The 21391-nt window shown below is 36.4% G+C and overlaps 1 protein-coding gene across 1 annotated transcript in view; it reads right to left on the bottom strand.

Moving 5' to 3' along the window:
* Positions 1 to 9620: 9620 nt before the first annotated feature.
* Positions 9621 to 21391, bottom strand: part of LOC121415389 (solute carrier organic anion transporter family member 4A1-like) — a 74709-nt gene continuing 62938 nt past the window's right edge. Inside the window, exons 8-12 of the mRNA XM_041608590.1 lie at positions 19860 to 20058; positions 18159 to 18315; positions 13878 to 14059; positions 13374 to 13438; positions 9621 to 12863 (exon numbers count right to left, since the gene is read on the bottom strand). Of these exons, the coding sequence (XP_041464524.1) occupies positions 12457 to 12863; positions 13374 to 13438; positions 13878 to 14059; positions 18159 to 18315; positions 19860 to 20058 (1010 nt within the window). The 3' untranslated portion in view covers positions 9621 to 12456. The remainder of the gene's footprint in view (positions 12864 to 13373; positions 13439 to 13877; positions 14060 to 18158; positions 18316 to 19859; positions 20059 to 21391) is intronic.

Below are 21391 nucleotides of genomic sequence, written 5' to 3'. Positions count from 1 at the left end.
GCTCCGCACAATCACAGTCGTTAAGTACGCGCGCCTATGGCGACCCCGCACTCTAGCCTAATTAGTATACATCTCTATGGATCACGCTAGGTTCGCGACCGTTCTATTTAGAGCAAGGGTGACACGGAGGTGGGCATGGTGGGAGGGACACGTACGGCGATTTATTGTTTATTTTCAGCAGGCATTGTTTCTCATGTCATTTTCTTTTCAAGGAATGTGAGATGCAATTCATTAGCTGTCTAATCGCTCTCTGCCTACGTGATTATTTACTGAAGAGTACAAATGTCACCTCTCTTCATCTTTTTCTCATTCAATCTCATCGATACCCGGTGTCGGGTTTCTCTTCCCCTCCCTCGTGGAGAAATGAAATGCGCAAATGTAGCAACGTTCCCCAAATCAGACGGAGGCTCCAATTTGTTTAATCTTTTGACGCGGGTTTTTTTCATCCAATGAGAATCATTTATATATTAAAATGTTCAGAATGAACTGAATGACTTGAATCTATTTCCGGTGGTAAAAAATAGCCCACTCCCGGCAAGAAACCGCCAGATCTAGCGTTCAGTCAAAAAGTTCAATACCACAGAAATTTTGACCAAATTGATGGAAAATGAACAATAAATGACGGTGCGATGGCACAACAAAAAATCGTGATTTTACATCACCATAACGAAGAAGAGTTAAATTTTCTAATGCTTTTTCCGGTGGTGAACTAGGCCAATCGGATCAAAATATGTGGTTGAAAAGAGGGGGGAAATGGCACATTTTTGCGGCTTTTCATGGCGGCGCGCGGTGTGTTTGAAGAGGTTGACGCTTTAGTGTTTGGGTAAAATCCATATGATGCAAAATGCAAAAAGTGTCACAACTTACCCCACCTTCCCCTACTATAAAAAAGACAATACTGTCTACCAAACCTTTAACCTTTTAATTTTCCCACTATATTCTGGCAACAACCAATTTTATTTTCTTAAAACTAGGGTTACACCAAACCTGAATTCTTCCAAATGAATTTGGACCGATTCTGCCCGAATACGGCCTGATTTGGATGGTTTTGAACGTTCCAGAATCCCTCCCTAATTTTCTCGCATTCATGGAGGGAGAACAGAATACTCCCGAAACCACACACATACACATATTCGTATGAATTTGCAGCTGATTCGGTTCCCATGTAACCCTAACTTAAGCAGCAACTTTTGATCCAGAATGGTGAAAGAGTATTAACATATCCTTTGCTTAAAATAAATGTACATGTCTTGATTTCCATCAACACCAAATCCAATCTCATTGTTTTTGCGGAGACCAGGCAAATATCTTTGTCACGTTAGTGTTTTTACAGGCAGAGGTGGATTCCGTATTTAAGGTGGGGGCAGCAAATCTGAAATAATTTTGTGTGGCAGAAAAAAAAAACGTGAAGAAATAAGGTTGATGCCACTGATTAGAATCACATTATTTCTGGATCAGCCTCCCCCTGGATACACCCGTGGTTACCAGACAGGTAACAATGATCAAACAAATAGTACTCAAAATAAGGAATGCAAGACACAAAACTTCTAGAAACACAATGAAATCTACCAATTTTTATTTGTTATACTCTAAATGTGATATATCAATACATTTATTCTCTGTTATTCATACCTGAGAGATACAGACAAACACTGAAAATATAGACTCTTGTTTGACTTTGATACAGAACATTCTCTTTTCATATAAATATAGTATCTAATGTTAATACCAGCAGTATTTGATTTGTTCTTTTTTATTCAAATTTTTCCTTATTTCAATTGTTAAAACAAATTTCTAAGGCAAATTTGTGATTGCGACAGACATTTTTTTTCCCCAACAATTTCTACAGGCACAGGAACCAATGCAAACGCAGCAAATGATGTGCCTCATTTATGAGTGTGATACAAAATGATAACGGTAAAATAATTTTCAAAAATGTTATCAATGAATACTATATTTCTTTTCAAACCATACAAGGTCAACATGTACAGGTAACTCTGCCTTTGTTGACTTTCCAAATATTCCCCTACGAGTCGAAACAATTTTTTTAAACCTGACTATTCAAAACATGTGTTATATAGCTCATCTATTAAGTCAAATTTCTCCTTTTAAAATGGACTAGATTTCTTTGGCCCCAAAAGATTGGACCTACAGTATGTAGAGTTCCCTGTACAATACTGTTATCCCAAAAATCCATTAAGAAAAAAAAAACATATATTTGTGACCTACCACCCCCAAACACAATAACTTGATCAAAATGAATTTTGAGATTTTCAAAGATCTTATAAAATCACATCCTTGGCTATAAAATGATAGACAGTGCATTTCACAAATTCCAAACTGAATATCATCAGTTACTTCTCAGGTGTAAAAAAAAAAAATCCAGTGAGAGCTGGAAAGATTGAGAACGGTTTAGAGATAGTTTGAGGTTCATTCAAGCATAATACATGTATGTACCTAACATACATATTGTGCCATATCGATGCAGCATCAAAGCATGCTAAAAAGTAGTGTTAACTATCCTGCCTTTTTTTTCAAATTCGACAGCACGTTCGAAGAGGAATTATCCTTTAGTCCAGGATAGAAGAGGCATAACGTTGTTTTTTATATATACAATATTTTTTGATGGTTTCTTGTCAATTCGAGGGTGCTGATTACGAATCTGAATGATGCCGCTCGTGTAACCTTGAGCATTTTCTGCAAATTGGCAAAATCCAATATGGCCGCCAAAATATGCAAATTACCCATGAAAATCATAAAATTGTCCGCACATTGGCTGTGAAATGCATGAAATTGTGTGGCAGGAGTGAAATACAATTTAAAAAAATAATTTTTAATAAAATATTTATTTTCCTGATATTCAAAATGGCCGCCATAGGCCATTGTATACACTATCATGTACAATATGAATAGGGAAAACTAATTTTCACAAAAATGAGCACTAAACTGCAAAAAATCGCGATGTATGAACGAAGTAATACATGTAAATCACCATTACTAACGAGATACATAATTTGTAATGTCATATATGGGAAAATTGCAGTATTTTGATATCTAAAATAGCCGCCACTGGCCCAAACAGTATTGCGTACAATTGCAATGGGAGCCAAAAAATTAACAAGAGTGATCACTAAAATGCTTATCATGAAGATTAAACAATTGGAATACTGACTATCAACATAATTATTAACGAAATATATTATCAATATGCTATGTATGTGGTAAATGTTGTATTGTGATATTCAAAATGGCTGCCAAATGCCCTAAAAGTATTATACACAATGAGAAATGGGAGAAAAGAAATCACAAGATTGAGCGCTAAAATGCATATATATGTGATAAATTAACTGGATACTGTCTAAAACGTATTTTCTAACGAAATATATCATTCAGGTTTCAAGTTTGTGTTAAATAATGTATTTCGACTCTCAAAATGGCCGCTCTCGACATTAACCGTATTATGTACAATGCAAAGTGGGAAACCAATATTGACAGAAGTGAGCACCATAAATGCACGTAATAGTGATCTATGAGTAAAATTTTGTCTGAAAGCATCATTTCTATTAAGATATATCATTTATTCTGCCAGTTAGGTGATAAATATGGTTATTTTAAAGTCAAAATGGCCGCTACAGTCCCTTACGGTACTTATACACAATATGAATGGGAACAAATCATTTGAACAGAATTTGGCTTTGCTTGGTCAAATGGTGATGTATGAGTGGAATATTGTCTGAAGACATGATTTATAACAAAATATATAATATCTTATGTAATTTAGGTGATAAATACTGTATTTCAACATTCAAAATGGCTGTCATATGCCCTTTTTGTGAACATCATTTGTCTCCACCCAAATTGTATAATATACGGTAAGTGCTTTTGGTGGCCATTTTCAATTGAAAAATGCAGCATTTTATCACCTTAATTACACAACATTATGATATATCTAGTTAGAAACCATGGTTTTAGACGATAATTCACCTTTACATCACAATTCACAATTATATGCAATATTTAGAGTCAAGTGAAGCCAAATTCTGTCAAAATTATACGTCCCATGTTACAATGTACACAATACTTTTAGGACCTACGGTAGCCATTTTGGATTTCAAAGTACAGCATTTATGGTTACACTTCGTAATTCCGAAGCTTCGTAATTCCGAAGGTTCTTTATTCCGAAGGTTCGTAATTCCGAAACACGTAAATTGCCTATACCTCGATGTTCGTTAATCCGAAAACGAAAAAGGGTTCGTTAATCCGAACATTTGTGGCGTAATTCCGACGATTCGTTATTCCGAAGGTTCGATAATCCGAAAACGAAATAAGGTTTGTTGTTCCGAAGGTTCGTTAATCCGAAAACGAAATAAGGTTCGTTGTTCCGAAGGTTCGTTAATCCGAAAACGAAAAAAGGTTCGTTATTCCGAAGGTTCGTTGATCCGAAAACGAAATAAGGTTCGTTTTTCCGAAGGTTCGTTAATCCGAAAACGAAATAAGGTTCGTTAATCTGAAAACAAAATAAGGTTCGTTTTTCCGAAGGTTCGTTAATCCGAAAACGAAATAAGGTTCGTTAATCCGAAAACAAAATAAGGTTCGTTAATCCGAAAAATGAAAACCTGGAAAGCAGAGGCAGAGGCAAGGGGAGGGGGCGGGGGACACTGTTGCCGTTCAGTTATCATATGAGGATGGGAAGGCAAGGGCGGCCGAACGAATTTTTGTTGGGGGTAAAGCCAAAAAATGAAACTCATACGTCAAAATTGGGACTGTGGTGATATTTTCACCTGAAGATTATCATCTGCTAGAAGTCATTGTCTGTTTGATAGTGATTAAGTAGAGAATAACTTTTTTGAAGTGACTTCTTATTATGGCAAAATGTATATTTAGGCTTTATTTTTCGGGAGAGAATATAATGAGCGAGCGGCTTGGTAAAACAAATTCAAAGGTGAAGTTGTATAACGTTTTTTGTGGTCAGTTATTCTTAAAATGGCATTATTGCGAGGTGTTGCGAGCATGAATCACAAGCTAAACTTTAGGTTATTTCAATAAAGATGAAAATTAGTTTTTAAAAATCCGAGCAGATTTCTGCTGTCATTAAAAAGATGTGCATCTAAATAAAGAATTAACACGAGCGCAAAACGCGAGCTTGAACATACTGACCAGAAAAGGAACCTGTTAAAGAAAGCATTTAGTGACCTCTTTAGGATGCATATTGCACAAATCGAATGAGAGTGCAAAGCGCAAGCTGAAATTTTTCAATATTCCAGCCTGAAAACTTAACTTGTATACTTTAAAAAGAGTATTTTATTTCGAAAAAACATGAAAAACGGCATATTTATTTTGAAAAAGGAACTTTCCCATTTTGGAAAATATTAAAAAATTTCATGCAACGGGCCCCAGGTCAGTATATAAACAAATTACAGCTCGCCCTCGCATTAATTCTTTAGAAAGATACACATCTTTCTCACGATTACCCCGGGGGGCCACTTCCATTCACAAGTGGATACCATGCGCGACCATGGGGTCTCGAAAAGCACCGTAAACACGTAATTTCCATATTCTGAAAATGCACCCCTTAACAAGTATTGGCGTGTGAAACCCTACCCTTAACAAGTATTGGAAACAAAACGATATACTCTTGGCAAATATTCCCTGAAATGAACCCCTAAACAAGTACAGGAATGTTTTATTGTTACGGGTCCTTTGGTCGTCGGCTTTAACTTATTTGGTTTAGTACGACCCCATCTTCTACACCTCGCGCAAATCGGACTCTAAACACGAAGTGTTGGGGCAAAAAGGACATCCTTTATAAAACATTTGAATTTTGTTTTATCATCCCCGCAAATTCGACCCTAAACACGTAATTTTCCTAGCGAAATAGATACCCTTTTTTCATTATTTTTGTGTTTTTGACACCCTTATCACGTTACGTACGTAACGTGCCCTATCGTGAAAAAGACATCCTTTTTACGTGTTTTTTTGGTCGCGCATGGTATCCACTCGTCAATGTAAGTGGCCCCTCCGGGACGATTAAAAAAAATGCTCCGAATGCTCACTTCACGTCTTGTTACATGAAATGTCTACTAGTTTCAGCTTGCGATTCGCGCTTTCAACATCTCACAAGGACCATTATTAGTATTATTTTTATTTTTATTACCAGCAGAAGTCGTTATTAAAAATGACATCCCCTCCAATACAAATCCTATTATCTAGAGGTTGCTCGCACGCTTCCAACACACTTGATCCCCTGCATCTTTAATTAAACCATTTGCTTATAGGCAGCAATTGCTCAGATAAAATCGAAATTGGCCTATGCTTGATCAGGGCGCCATTCTTAATGAAATACATGCTTTGGCCCAAACACACATCATCGATCGTTATTACTATATCATTGCATAATATCGTGTAATCTTGTAATGACAACATCGTTTTTGTTACCAAAATGAATTATTTTCATTTTCGGAAATACGAACCTTATTTAATTTTCGGATTAACGAACCTTATTTCGTTTTCGGATTAACGAACCTTCGGAATTACGAACCTTATTTTGTTTTCGGATTAACGAACCTTCGGAATTACGAACCTTATTTCGTTTTCGGATTAACGAACCTTATTTCGTTTTCGGATTAACGAACCTTCGGAATTACGAACCTTATTTCGTTTTCGGATTAACGAACCTTCGGAAATACGAACCTTCGGAATAACCGAACCTTCGGAATTACGAAGCTTCGGAATTACGAATGTATGCGGCATTTATTACCTCCACCATGTCCACGACCCATTGTGATGTTTTCAGTTAGAAATAATGTTCTAGACAATATCTTTACCCGTACATCACAGTTATATGCATTTTATGATTCTCACTCTTGTGAATATTAGTTTCCCTGTTCGCATGTTACATAATTTATTTAGGCCTTGTAGAGGTTATTTTGAATGTCTAAAAACAGTATTTAATTACCTGTATGGAAGATGAAATGCGATGATTAAAAAAAATGTTTTCAAATAACATTTTACTCATACAACAGGATTATACGGATGTCATAGTCAAGCCAATCCAAATTCTTACAAAATTATACGTCCCAATTTACATTGTAGATAATACTGTTAGGGCCTGTAGGGGCCATTTTGAACTTCATAATACAGTATTTATCTCATGCCTGACAAAAGAAATGATATGTCTTGCTATAAAACATGTTGTCAGACAATATTCTATTCATAGATCACAATTACATGCATTTTATGTTTCTTACTCGTGTGAAAATTAGTTTCCCTTTTCGCATTGTACATGATCAATATAGGGGCTATGGCGGCCATTTTGAATGTCAAAATACAGTATTTACCACATAAATGGCATATTACAATTATGTTTTTAGTCAGTATTCCATTCGTTCATCTTAATAATCTGCATTTTAATGCTCAATCATGTCATTTTTGGCCCCGGCCATTGTCATTGTACATAATACTCTTTGGGCCAGTGACGGCTATTTTAGATACCAAAATATAGCAATGTTCCAATATTTGACATAATAAATAATATATCTCATTAGTAATGATGATTTTCATATATTACTTCGTTCATACATCGCGATTTTTGCAGTTTAGTGCTCATTTTTGTGAAAACTAGTTTTCCCTTTTCATATTGTACATGATAGTGTATACAATGGCCTATGGCAGCCATTTTGAATATCGGGAAAATAAATATTTTGTCAAAAATTATGTTTTAAGATTGTATTTCACTCCTGCCACACAATTTCATGCATTTCACAGTCATTATGAGGACAATTTTATGAGTTTCATGGGTAATTTGCATATTATTGGCGGCCACATTGGATTTTGCCAATTTGCGGAAAATGCTCAGGGTTACACGAGTGGCATCATCCAGATTCGTAATCAGCACCCTCGAATTGACAAGAAACCATCAAAAAATATTGTATATATAAAAAAACAAGGTTTGGTCAATTTTCTATGGGGCCTATCCTGGACTACTTCCACATAAGCAATTTAGCTATTTTTTACTTTATGAAGACAAAATTACTGTTTGTTTTTGTTTTTTAAGAGAAACTTCCCTCTCAACATGACTTGCATATTGGTTTTGGGTTGGCTACATACCTTTACATCTAAAATCATCTTGGGCTAATCTTGATCATAAACTACATACAGAACCTTGCACAATCATGCATGAAATAATGCCTCCAGAGTCAAGTATTAAACACAATGTATGATCACTGTACATACCAATACACTACCTAGTACAGCACAAGGGATGTATAGTATAGGCAACAGAAATACAGGTACCTAGAAAGACTCATCAAAAGTGTATTTGAAATAACAATCACTTTTATTCAGAACCTATTCCATCAAAATGAATTACCTTGAAGCTCCGAAGATATGTCATCTACAAACCTAGGTAAGAGAAAAATAGGCATCTTGGATATCGCTCTAGTAGTGGCAATACTTATGTAATATGTTAAAATATATATTTCATATATTCCATCAGAATCAGATATGAACTGCTTCACAGATATACCATCTACAAATAAATAGGTACAGTTAAACATTCATTAAGGCCACCCAGGGGAAACAGAAAAAGTTTGGGGGCTCCATTTTCAATTTTTTGTAAAATTTCAGGGGCTCCATTTCTATCTTTCAGGGGCTACTTTTTGCATTTCGGGGGCTCTTTTCAAATGCTAAGTTTTTGTACTTTGAGGAATACCTGTTCACTTATTAATGAATTTTAATATTGTATGATTTTTAAAGTGACTGTGAGTTGAACTTGAATATAAACAAATTCAATATCTAATTTCTACTCCATTTATTCCAGTACAATAACCTGTACTCGGCCATGTAATAAAGGCCCACATACCCTAACTTTTCCTGAAAGAGTTCTTTGAAAACAAAGATCTCCACGAAAATTGAATTGCTCTATGGGGAAGTCTAAATTTGGCGAGAATGAACTCATTAAAAACTTGAATATACATGAAAATGAAGAAATCATCAAACTTTATTGGCAGTTTTGAATAATATACCCGAAATGTAAACTCTGTCTGAAACAGAAAATCACCATCAGGGGCCTTTACTGAGTGAATTGTCCCCCAGAGCTCTAGCAGAGAGACAGAGCTCAGACTGGCTAGCTAGTACAAGCGCCAATGCGTACGTATGTGAGCCTCCCGTCGGCCTTGTAAAATAGATGGAGCTTTGTTTGATGATTTATTGTCTAATATTTACCTCACCCCTTAGAAAAAAAAAAGATTGTAAGTTATAATTAGCAAATAAGTTATTTTGGATATTACTAGGCCGTTTTGAAAAGCAAAGCCGAATGACAACTCACCGATGCAAGGTTACTAGACTCTGGGATATATTTCCTGTGTACCCGGTAATTCGAAATATGTTATCACAGAATTGTGATCTGTAGGGGGAAATGTGCACATGGTGGTAGTAATGATGGACCCCTATACATGCAACCATTTCCCGACCGTTTCGGCGTTGGTTTTTTTCTTTTTTCATACCATGTGCATGGAAAAACGTGGTACAGAAAAAAGACGCAACTTCGGAATTTGCATTTCCAAGGCTTGTTCATGATATTGCTTTGAGTGCCGATTTTTTTATTATTTTTAAATGGTAAGCGGAGCTCGAGCATATGGCGCTCGTAGGCCGCTGAATTGTAATCGCTCTGCAATAATTTCGGGGGCGACATTAAGATTTTATGTCGCCCCCCCCCCCCCCCCCGAGCATGATTTTGGGTAATTTCGAGGGCGAGGCATTTCCGGGGCAAATTCGCCCGCCGCCCCCGTGTATTTTTTTTCGCTGCACATGAGACATGTGGCCTTTATAGACAGGTTTATTAAAACATATTATTCCTTTCAATTGGGAGACAGTACTTAAAAGCCACTAAAGACACAGTTCAATAGACAGGTTGGCTGCTAAGACAAATTTGACTGCACATGCAAAAGCTTTAAGGCCTTCATTCATGAATTCTGAAATGTTTTGATTTGGTCATATGATATAAGATGCTGAATCATCTTGGCTATTCTGAAAGAGAAACTTTATTTAATGATGAGCAACCATATCACTTGTGGGTTTATCAAAATTGCATAATGGAGATTTACTATAATCACAGAGTAGCTGCTTTATTTCTTTGTCAAAAGTCAAAGTTACAAAAGATTTTGTGTAATTTCTATTGTGCCGATAATTATGGAACACTTTACCCTAATTCTCCGTAAGAAAGTATAATGTAATCAAGATTGTTAAAGAGAAGCAAAATCACATTAAATGATGCCTTCAGGGCAGAGGTATGCTACATTACTATGGCGATTTGAAAAACATACAAAGTTTACTTGCAGTATTAGCAATCATAGGCCTGGTATCTTGATCGGTAGTTTTCACTCATTAACAAATACACAAGCAGCAATTATGCATGTACATTTAAGGTACAATGATTTTTTTTTTTTTTTTTTTTGGGGGGGGTACAATGGTATGTCTCATTGAGGCCTGTTTGATCATATATAAACACAGAAATCTAAGAAGAATTAGGTTTCGTACACTAAGTGTAGGACACAGTGAAGTCTGCACAGAAAAACACAAATCAAGTAAAAGATATAAATTTGATTACAGATAAAATATGGAGTGAGGGTGAAAAAAGATCGCTCTTGTATTCAATCAAATTATCTTCCCACATTATGTGCTAAGGGTATAGGACTGTGTTAGGGTCACTTCAAAGATCGTTCTTGTATTCAATCAAATTATCATCCCACATTATGTGCTAAAGGAAGGACTGTGTAAGGGTCACTTTCTTACATTTTTGTAATAGGAGTAAAAAACTACATATTACAAAAAATATAAAATCTAAAAATAGGATGTGAGAGCCTGTGCAAACGCAAGATATGAAACATTAATAAAAGGTATTAAAACAAGTACAAGTATAGTATGTACAGTTTTCTGTTTATGATTTAAAATTTGATTTCATAGATGCTTAACAGGATTCGGTGTGACATCCAATCCCCTCCATGGGTGAGTTCACAATGAAATGTTAAAAAGTGACCAATGAATCTAGACCTACAATACAAGTACATTTAAATCACCTAGCTCAAAGAATACAATCAAATTTCCATCTTTCATAATCACACTTTGAATAATAATAACCAATCAAGCCAGTCGACTTCTACTCGAAACAAAAACACACACTCACCCTATTACCAACACACATGTATATAGCAAAATAGAGGATAATCTGATAAAAATGTAAAATCTGTATTCTGAAATTTAGAGATAAAATGGGCAGCTATATTCTTATTCCTGCGATGATGCTGCATTTCCTCATTTGCTGAAAGAAAGACTCAGCAACGCCTCATTGAATAGAGTATCTTTCTTTCACCCTAACACGAAATCTTGCACATCGCACTCCTGCCTATTCGATATTTGTATACCATCTGATTACTGGGGCCCGGCCCCCTACTCAGTGTTATTTAGGGTACGCCTATGCTTGTTCCCTCCCTTTGAAAGCACCCACCTATCGAAGGTCTGCCAAAATTTCGGCTAGGATTTGTCAATATTACAGAAATGCTGCTATTTCCATTTCACAGGGGTAAAAGAAGGGAGCAATTGTCATGTAGATTGGAACAGGGAACAGGGCTTTATATCAGTTAATTAAAAAAAAACTAAAGAAATTGGCCTTTGTTACATTTTACTGTAGCAGCTCCTGGGAAAAATAGTAATTCCCACACAGTTAAAAACAAGAGATAGGCAGTAAGAGTGCGTTTTCAAGGGATGATGAAATAATTGACATATTGCAAATATTAATAATGGCAAAATATTTCAGCAGTAAAAAATGTGGAGCAGCATTAAAAGCTGGTTAATGCAGTCTGTAGTGTTGCTAGCTAGTTCAACGCTTTTGTTCATTATCATGAATTAAAAAAAGAGACACAAGCTGCCAGATTTGATGTGGACAATGAGAGATAAATCTCTGACAAAACACAGATATTCTAATATTGAAATGGTTTACAGGAAAGCACCAGTTTGGGACAAAATTCTACAAGGAATATGTATATATACATATATATATATGATAATAATTTGTTTCAGAAAAGTAGAAATGATTATTTGCTTTGGCTGGTAGCCCTTCAAAGTGAAGGTCACTCATGAGATGGTCCAATTGTCAGTCAAAATCAGGAATACACAATATGCATGGGAATGAGAATCTCATCTCTGGCATACTGGTATTCTAATCAGGGTCCCGTATAAACACAAAGGTTTATAGCGATTAATCATATGCTTGATTTTCACGATTAATACACTGTAGTCAATGCAATTAATCATTGAAAAATTTCTACCATGATTGCTAAGCTTCCTGTTACGGGCCCCAGAGCAGGAAAGATCCTAGATGCCACCCAATGGATCCATCAATGCTCACCAATTACAAATGGGTCAGGAATATGTGCTTGTGGAGAATATGTGAATTAACTACTACCTGGAATCTTCCTCTCTGGCCAAACCGCATTTGTACAACTGTATTCCATCGAGCGGAACGATTTCATCCTGCTGAACGGCCAGGTCTGGTGAAGCTTGACCCATGCCAGCTTCAGGAACCCGTATTGTGCTTTCCAGCGCCGTTGCAACCGCTTCATTGGCCTCGTCCATGGCGCCACCGTTACCGGGTGTAGCGGGACGGTAGAAAAAAAGGGCAAGGCTAAAGAGGGCCACAGCCGTTACTTTCATGATGAGACCAAGACCGAACATCCGCCAAGACAGATTCTCGTCGTTGTATATCCAACAAGCACCCTCTGTGCTTCCTTCACTGCTACAGGTCTGCTGCCATTGCAGGCAAGCTCCATCCATCATGACTCCAACTAGAATGGGGCCTGGGGTAGCACCTGTAGAGACATGGGAGGTGCATGGGAAGTTATTCTTATATTACTACTTACGCACTGCATTTGACATCATTTAGACTCATTACTTTACCATGCAAAGGCAATCTTAATCAAAATTGTTCACAATATAAAAACAAGAAAGATATGAAATAAATATAGTACCATAAATCAAGTTCAAGTTCATTTTTATTCAATTATACATGTAGAAACCACAAAATATACATATAAATCAACATGAAACAATCATATTTCAAGACACAGTGTAATGATAGTCCCCCACATAGAAAAACGTGACAAGAACACACGGTTGCATATGTAGCAGATAATACATTACATGGAAATACAGTTGTATAATTTTTACATAAGTTGCAACATTAAACCATTTCCACTTTTGGTGGTATATTTCAGGTCAACCTTGAAAGATGTAAAACCTGACATTGAGTCACTTTTTTTAATCAAATTTTAGAATTAAATTCCATATTAATGAAAGTGAGAAATTAAAGGAGAACTTACCTAATAGTTTGTTCAAAATAGAGTTGACTCCTAGAGCCATTGGCCTCTGAGAATCTGGAACACATCTGAAAAAATGGTCACATACAAATCATCATAATTTTAAAACCTGTCTAAGGCTCAGGCAATGGGTAGGTAATATGAACCATAAGCATGTAAGATCAAACATTTCAATATTACAAAAACGTTATAGACATTCCATGCATTTGTACCCATTAAAATTTTTCCAGCCATTATGATTTGAAATTCAATCTAGTGCGCTCTCTTAAAAATGCTTATATTTTTATAAATAGTTGGGCACTTATTTTACATATTTAGTGATTGTATATCAGAAAGTTCATGACAAATATTGCATCCTGAAATTTTCACCCTACTGAGAAGGTTGTGATAATACAAAAAAGCAAATATTTGATGGCACCCGATCAAATGGTATTTCAATGAAAATCAGTTAATTAATCTAGTAAAACTTTTATTACATTTGTGCTGTGACTATCACCATCATTTCACCTGAGTAGAGTATTGACCAGTGCTACTCCTGGTAGAAAATGGAAGAACAATAAGAATGCAGCACCAGCAACAAAGATGGGCAGGAGGAAGCAGTCCGATTCACACGGGCCGTGTTGGACCTGGGTTGATGCAGTCAGGTTAGCCGAGATGAAATTCCTCAAGCATTCGCAATCGCCATACGTCTGATACCGGAAGGAAAAAAAAAACAGAGAAAAAAATACCCTCCTATAGTTGAAACATTGTGGGGTTACTATCATTATGAATAATTATCACTAGCTTACCTACGGGGGGGGGGCAGTCTGCCCCCCCCTGACGAGTCACAACCCATGCAAAGGACGTATCTCGGCCCCCCCCTGACGAGCTTAAAAACCTTTTTTGCCCCCCCCCCTGACGAGCTTGAATACCTATTTTGTCCCCCCCCCCCTGACAAGCTTGAATACCTATTTTGCCCCCCCCCCTGACACACTTGATGACCTCCTTTTTTTCTTTCTTTTTTTGCTTGTCAAATTTTTTCTGGTACGGTTGAAGACTTTTTTTTTTTTTTGCTCGTCACATTTTTGGGCAGATGAATTTCGAATTTGACCCCCCTGTGAAAAATCGGTTACAGCCCGATAGACCGCGGGTCCGATAGTCCGCGGTGTGTGAAAAATTATGATCAGGACAATATAGTGAAATCCATGTCATCGAGAGGTCAAAAGGTCATCGATACGAGTCCATGGGGTTCTATAACGATGACCCACAGGACAATCGCCCCCTGACATCTACTTCAAGGAAAATATCTCTATATTTTTATCGTCGGGGACTGTTACCCCCCCCCCCCCGGAAATATGCCCTCTAGACGCCATACGGAGCCTCTAAAATGCCATCGACTTGACGACATGGCGAGATACTTTATCTTGCCATGTCGACTAAATAAGCTATTATGTCCGCATGGCGAGATACGTTATCCTGCCAAGTCAGTCCACTTATAAAAAGTTATATGTCAACATGGCGAGATATTGTATCTTGCCAATTAAGGCTGCGTTTATGCGACCTCGACCCAGAATCATGATTTGAATCTGTTCTCCCTTTTTCTTTGTCTTTCCTTTCCCCCTCTTACTCTCTTTTCTATTATCTTCTTTTCCCATCTTCCTCTCTCTTTTTATTCTCTCCTTTTCCCCTCTCCCAATCTTTTTTGAGCGGGGGGGGGGTGGATGAGGCAGTTCCCCCTCGCCCCCCCCCCACGGATCCGCACCTGATAGAACCCCATGGTCTCGTATCATTTGACCTTTGGACCTCTCGATGACATTTGATATATCTGATCATAATTTTACAAGCACTGCGGACTATCGGACCCGCGGTCTATCGGACCCGCGGTCTAACGGACCCGTGGTCTATCGGACCCGCGGTCTATCGGGATGTCCCCGAAAAATCCTAGGTACGCCACTGATTATTATCATTATTGCTACTATCATTATTATTGACAAATTCTTAAATATTGAGAAGTTTGCTCAAAACCTTCCATTTTCTTCTGAACTTTCTATGTGCCTCAAGCACTCTGCAGAGTAGGTGAGGTACTTTGTAACTTACATTATCATTATTATCATTATTATTATTATCATTCTTATTATTATTATTATCATTACATTACTATTATTATAATAATTATCATTAATATTATTCCTCTAAACAGGATCAAAGTCCATATTTTTTCTTGAATAACTTTGCTCTAACAAAAAGCACCAAGTAATTTCAAGTGCAACTAGGAACTTTACACTACTAATGTCCGAGATTCTTTCTTATCAATCTGGATGTCCCCAAGGTAAGGAGAGATCTTGGTTATGCAGGCTTCCATTCCCTTCTTCACCATTCCTGAGTGACCAATGATGACTGGTGTGACCTCTGCCTTCACGTTCCACATCCTCTCGATCTCAATCCTTAGGTCTTGATACTTGAGTCGTTTGTCTCTTTCCTTTACAGCAATGTTGATATCATGGGGAACAGAGACCTCAATGATATTTACGTTTTTGTCTCTGACGATGATGTCTGGCTTGTTGCAGTTGATGGTTCTATCCGTTAGTATGCCACAGTTCCAATATATGGTGTTGTTATTGATCGTGGTGATTGTTTGTGGCTGATTTTCCCAAACGTGATCGCAAGTCATTTTACCGCGATTCTTCAGTAGTTGCCAATGGATAAGTTTGGCAATATTGTCATGTCTTGTGATGTACTCAGTTCCAGCAAGAGTCGAACATGCTGATACCAAATGCATGATTGTTTTGGTCTCTTTTCCACACATCCTGCAAGTGTTGTCTGTGTCTGTTCTGAGGATACATTTTTTGTAGGCACGGGTCCTCACCACCTGGTCCTGAATAGCATAGATGAACCCTTCAGTTTCACCTTTTAGTCCCGCCGACTTAAAGCCATTGATGGGTATCTTTCTGGTCTACGAACTCCCGATGCGTCTGTTTTTCATGGTGGCCATGAAGTCGCTTGGATTTAAGCTGCTCTTGAAGTTTCTTGTGAAAGGAGCATTTCAGTCTTGCCTTCTCTTTTTCACCGTGGGGTAGTGTCAGTCGATGTTGTGCCAATAAGATAGATGCTTGCTTGTTAATGGAGTATAATGCTTGACTTTTATCATAATTGAGGGATATACTTGTCAGTATATCAGGTGGATTGGATAGGTAGTTCACGAGGTTCGTTGCTTCCATATTCCAGACCAACTCAATTTGTTGTAGACCTCTTCCTCCAAGATCCCGAGGTAGGTACAACCTTTCGATTGCGGCCTTTGGGTGATGTAATCTGTGCATCATTAATTGCTTTCTGGTCATAACATCTAGGCCACATATATCAGCTAGTCTCCAGTTAACAATACCAAACCTGTATCTAAGCACAGGAATGGCTAGAGTGTTGATCACTTCAATCTTATTTTTGGCATTCAGTTCGGATTTGAGAATCAGCCTGAGTCTTCTTTTGTATTCCGATTTTGCCTTCTCCTTCATTGTGTTGTGACTAATGACATCATGCTCAGCTATGCCAAGATATTTATATGTCGGATCATTAGTCAGTTCCTTGATTGATGTTTCCTCATTTTGCACAAACATGTCGCCTGTATTTACCCTCCTTCCTCGTATAAGTGTAACTTTTGCACACTTGTCTATACCGAAAGACATATCGATGTCATCGCTGAAGTGTTTAACTACTGCTATCATCTTGTGAAGTTCATCATCATTTTTGCAAAGAGTTTGATGTCATCCATATATATCAGATGATTTATTGTCGTAGATACATCTTGCCCTTTGTATCTGTAGCCATAACTCGTAGCGTGTAAAAGAGAGCATACTGGATTGAGAGCTAAGCAAAATAAAAGAGGAGATATGGAATCTCCTTGAAATATTCCTCTCTTGATTTGGACCCCCTCCACTGTCATCGAACGGGTGCCTATCATAAGCGAAAGAGTAGTGCTCCATTGTTTCATACCTGCTGAAATGCACTTGACTATGTGTGGATTGATGTGATACATCTCTAGAACCTCCATTATGTCATGATCATCAATGTGTCTTTCGATGTGCATGGCAAGCGTTGATGTCTGCAGCTTATACATAGTATTGAGGCAAGTGATTGGACGATAGTTCTTAGGTTGTTTTGGGTCTTTGCCCTTGTACAGTAGATAGGTCCTTCCAATTGGCAGCCATTTTTCAATAGTCCTGTTCCCTCTGATAATGTCATTGATGATTTTTAGTAGATTTTAATGGGTGCTACCAAACCTATTATTATTATTACCATTATTATTATTCTTTTTATTATTATCAATATTAGTATTGTTATTATTATTATTATTATTATCATTATTATTATCATTATTATCATTATTCTTATCATTATCATTATTATTATTATCCTTTTTATTATTATTATCATTATCTTCGAAAAACACCTGAACGATATTCAACCTCTTCACATTTGGAACATGAAAATGAATATCAAAAAGTAGACATATGGAATATATAATGTAAACTAAGTTTTTAGATATTTGGCTTGCAATAATTACAACAGAGTTTACTAGCTTTTTGTGGCATATTTCACTCATTTATCTAATATCCACTAGAGCTAATCATCTAGAAAAAAATTCACTTTTTGGTATTTTTCTCAGTTTTATGATCATACTTTCTGCAAATAATCCGAAACATGGTGTCCTCCTTCCTTTATCAACTACTTTTCCACAATGATATTCCATACAATTTTATACCATTATTGTATCTTTCCATAAGATAAAAGAAGGCAAATGCTAATATCACTTACCCCATTCCCATAATCCACTTTACATCCAGCATAGCAAGGGTCAAAATACTCGGCAATGCCACCTTCAACGCATACTGGATTGTACTGCTCGGTATTACAAGTACACCCCAAGTTGCATTCATCATCAAGACGTTTATCTTGATGATACTCCATCAGACTATCAAAAAATAGTGGAAGAGAAGATTGAAATCAAAGTTTGTTATTATCTTCAAGTAATGGCTCATATCAAAACATCTTAGAACAGACACACATGTGGATAAGTTCTGATTATAATGAATAAAATCAACTAAAACCAAACTAATGTGACCTCATGTTACTATTAATCATCAGCAAGATGGAAAAAAATTACATATTTTGTTCATCATCAACACTGTCATTTTGAACAGATATTATCCACTTTCCAATATGATCTAACTCTTGCCGTCTACAAACCACCAAACAATTGCTCATAAGGCAACACCATATACCATCCCAATCAAGAAATGCATTATTCTAATAGGCAAAATAACAATGGTGATGGTATCTTCATCAACAAATTTTACATTCAAATTATTCTTGTTACTTTTTCATGAAAATAAAAAGGAAAAAAAATCCCAACAATCTTCATTTTACTATCTCAAGTTCACATTTCAAGTTCATGTTGCACACACACAAATATTTTCCAATGATACCATGACTATCTTTTACAAGTTTTAACCCTAAAGAGACTGGGCTATTTTGACGCCTAAGAAGATCTCGGCCGGCGATCGCGACGAAAATTGGCACACACGTTGCCCATGGCATTATCTACAAAACTATATCATCAAATTCTGCAAAAATCTCATGTCTCATTAATTATGCTAATTTATGCGTAAAATCATAAGTTTGCTCTAATTAATAAAACAATGCCCCTGAAATGCTAATTTTTGTTTCACATACTCTAGATAGGCATCTGATCAAATCTATTTGAAAAAAATTTCAGCATCACATTTATTTTCTTATGTATTCTATTGTTTTCTAAATTTCTTATGTATTTCTTTATTTTTCGACTTTTTGTTTTTATTGTTTTGTCAATGGAAATTATCGGGGACTTTATTTTGACCATAAAAAAGATTAAATTAATTGATTTTAAGCAGTCCAAGGAAAAATAATGGTACATTTATGAATTTTGGCTAAAAACACTATTTGCATTGGATTTGTACACAAATTCACGTTTTTGGGTAATTTTGGGTCTGCATGCACTTACAAAATGTTGCGTAATTTCGGAACCGCGTACCCGGTGGTCACAATTTTGGTCTCACGAGACTTGAAAGTAAAAAGTCAGCGAGCGACGCTGTCAAAAAATTTTGCGCGGCGGATTTATCGCAAAAAATGTTGAGGGGGGGGGGGCTGAATCAGCCCCCCCCCCCCCCCGTCTTTTTAGGGTTAAATGCTTTTGACTAGCATATTTTTTTTCATGACTTAGATTTTGAAATACATCTTTACCTTAATATTTTTGCCTTCATTTTCATACATGGCAATATTAATCCACGGACTCTACTTTTACCTCACATTCAGGAGAAAATCTAAATATTTCATATAATAAAATACAAAGGAAATAGTGAGTGGGTGATGTCATTGGCTCCCTCATTTGCATTTGACCAGGATGTGTCCTTGATTGATAACACCTTAATGACAGGAGTATCATAAAGACTGATGATTTGATGGAAATGTGACACTTACTTGTGTCCATCGTAGGAGGCCGTTACACCTATTACCGGCAGCTGGGGGCAACGCAGGAGCACGGTCCCTAGTAGCACAATGGTCACCAAGCCAGAAACGATAGCAAACGTCAGCATACCACGAACCTTCAAATTGAATTTCTTGGTCAGAATACCACCAAGGAGAACGCCCCCAGATAAACCCGGAAGCATTGCGATACCTGTCCAAATGAAGGATTGTATATTATTATATTTAAGGATTTTATTGAATTGTATCTATTTTTGTCAAATAAAAACAATTACAATGATATATATTTACAATTACAAAGAAAATATCAGTTACAAGACATGTTAGCCCTACTCATCATTGATAACCTAACATTGTTTTACAGAGGGATTCCTTGTTGTAAATATATCAAGCAAGTAATGAAGCAGGAAATGAAAACTACCAATACAATATAATTGCAATAAAGATATTAATTAAAAAAAGCAATTAAGGAAAAAAATTACAATATATACACAACAAGATTAGAGAGTAAATAAGAGATTTGAACTTAAAAATACAGAAATTATGGGATGATGTTTTTAAGGCCTTCTCTAATGTGTCAATATTTTCCAATAGTCTGTTTTGGGTTTGTGTAAAACAAAGTTACAAGAATCATGGAGTAAAACATTATGAATAGATGGTTGAAACATTTAGGACAGTCTAGGGGAAAACATATCACTTATTGATTTATAAACATATATATTTCAAGATATTTCAAGAGAAGCAAGCCAATATAAGGGCAAAGTGGGTTTATTTCAATCTCAGAGGCAAATGGTAGTCTTTAAAATTTACAAATGATCCCAGCTAAATTACTATTTGGTTTTATACAAATTGTGTTTGGAATATATAAGAAATATGATATAAAACTTCAATAAAAGTGCAAGAAATCTTAGAATTTTCATTGAGCCCTGGAGTAATAATCCTAAGGGTAGCTTTGCCAAGCTAAACAATTTGTGTATCCTCGGGGATATGAAATGGAAATATAATGGCTTTGAATCAAACTTGTTATCATTGTCGTACACATCGTACCACAAATATAACAACATTGTTACTTAATACTGGGATAACTGAATTTCCATTTTGATTGTGGGAATGGGTGGTAATAAGAGAGCTGGGGCTCTTTTCAAGCAGACAGTTTTGTTGATGGTAAGTAAGTTGCATGTTCACAAAGAAGCTGCAGCTTTTGCTATTATGCCAAATAGTGAATACTGAACATGCAGAAACCAAAGAAAAGAAGCAGGAAATTTAAAATTGAAATTGAAGCAGAAAAAGCTAAATATTGTTTTATTGAAAATTTGTTCATAAATTCCCCCACACTGTTAGAAAAAATAAAAGAAGTTCCTGCAGCAGAGTCTCGAGAACACCTGTAATCTTACCGAATTGCGTAATCTTACAGGAAATTGGTATTTGATGTATGGAATCTTACAAATTTCCTTGAATAAAACACCCTTTTCCCCTTTTTAAACAGACCTGTTCTGTTAAATTGCAGAAAAATTCTTGTTTTATGA

This window comes from Lytechinus variegatus, chromosome 1 (assembly GCF_018143015.1).
Source record: "Lytechinus variegatus isolate NC3 chromosome 1, Lvar_3.0, whole genome shotgun sequence".
NCBI classification, from domain to species: domain Eukaryota; kingdom Metazoa; phylum Echinodermata; class Echinoidea; order Temnopleuroida; family Toxopneustidae; genus Lytechinus; species Lytechinus variegatus.
Note: the sequence above shows the minus strand (reverse complement) of the source record. Positions and strands in the feature narration are given on the sequence as shown.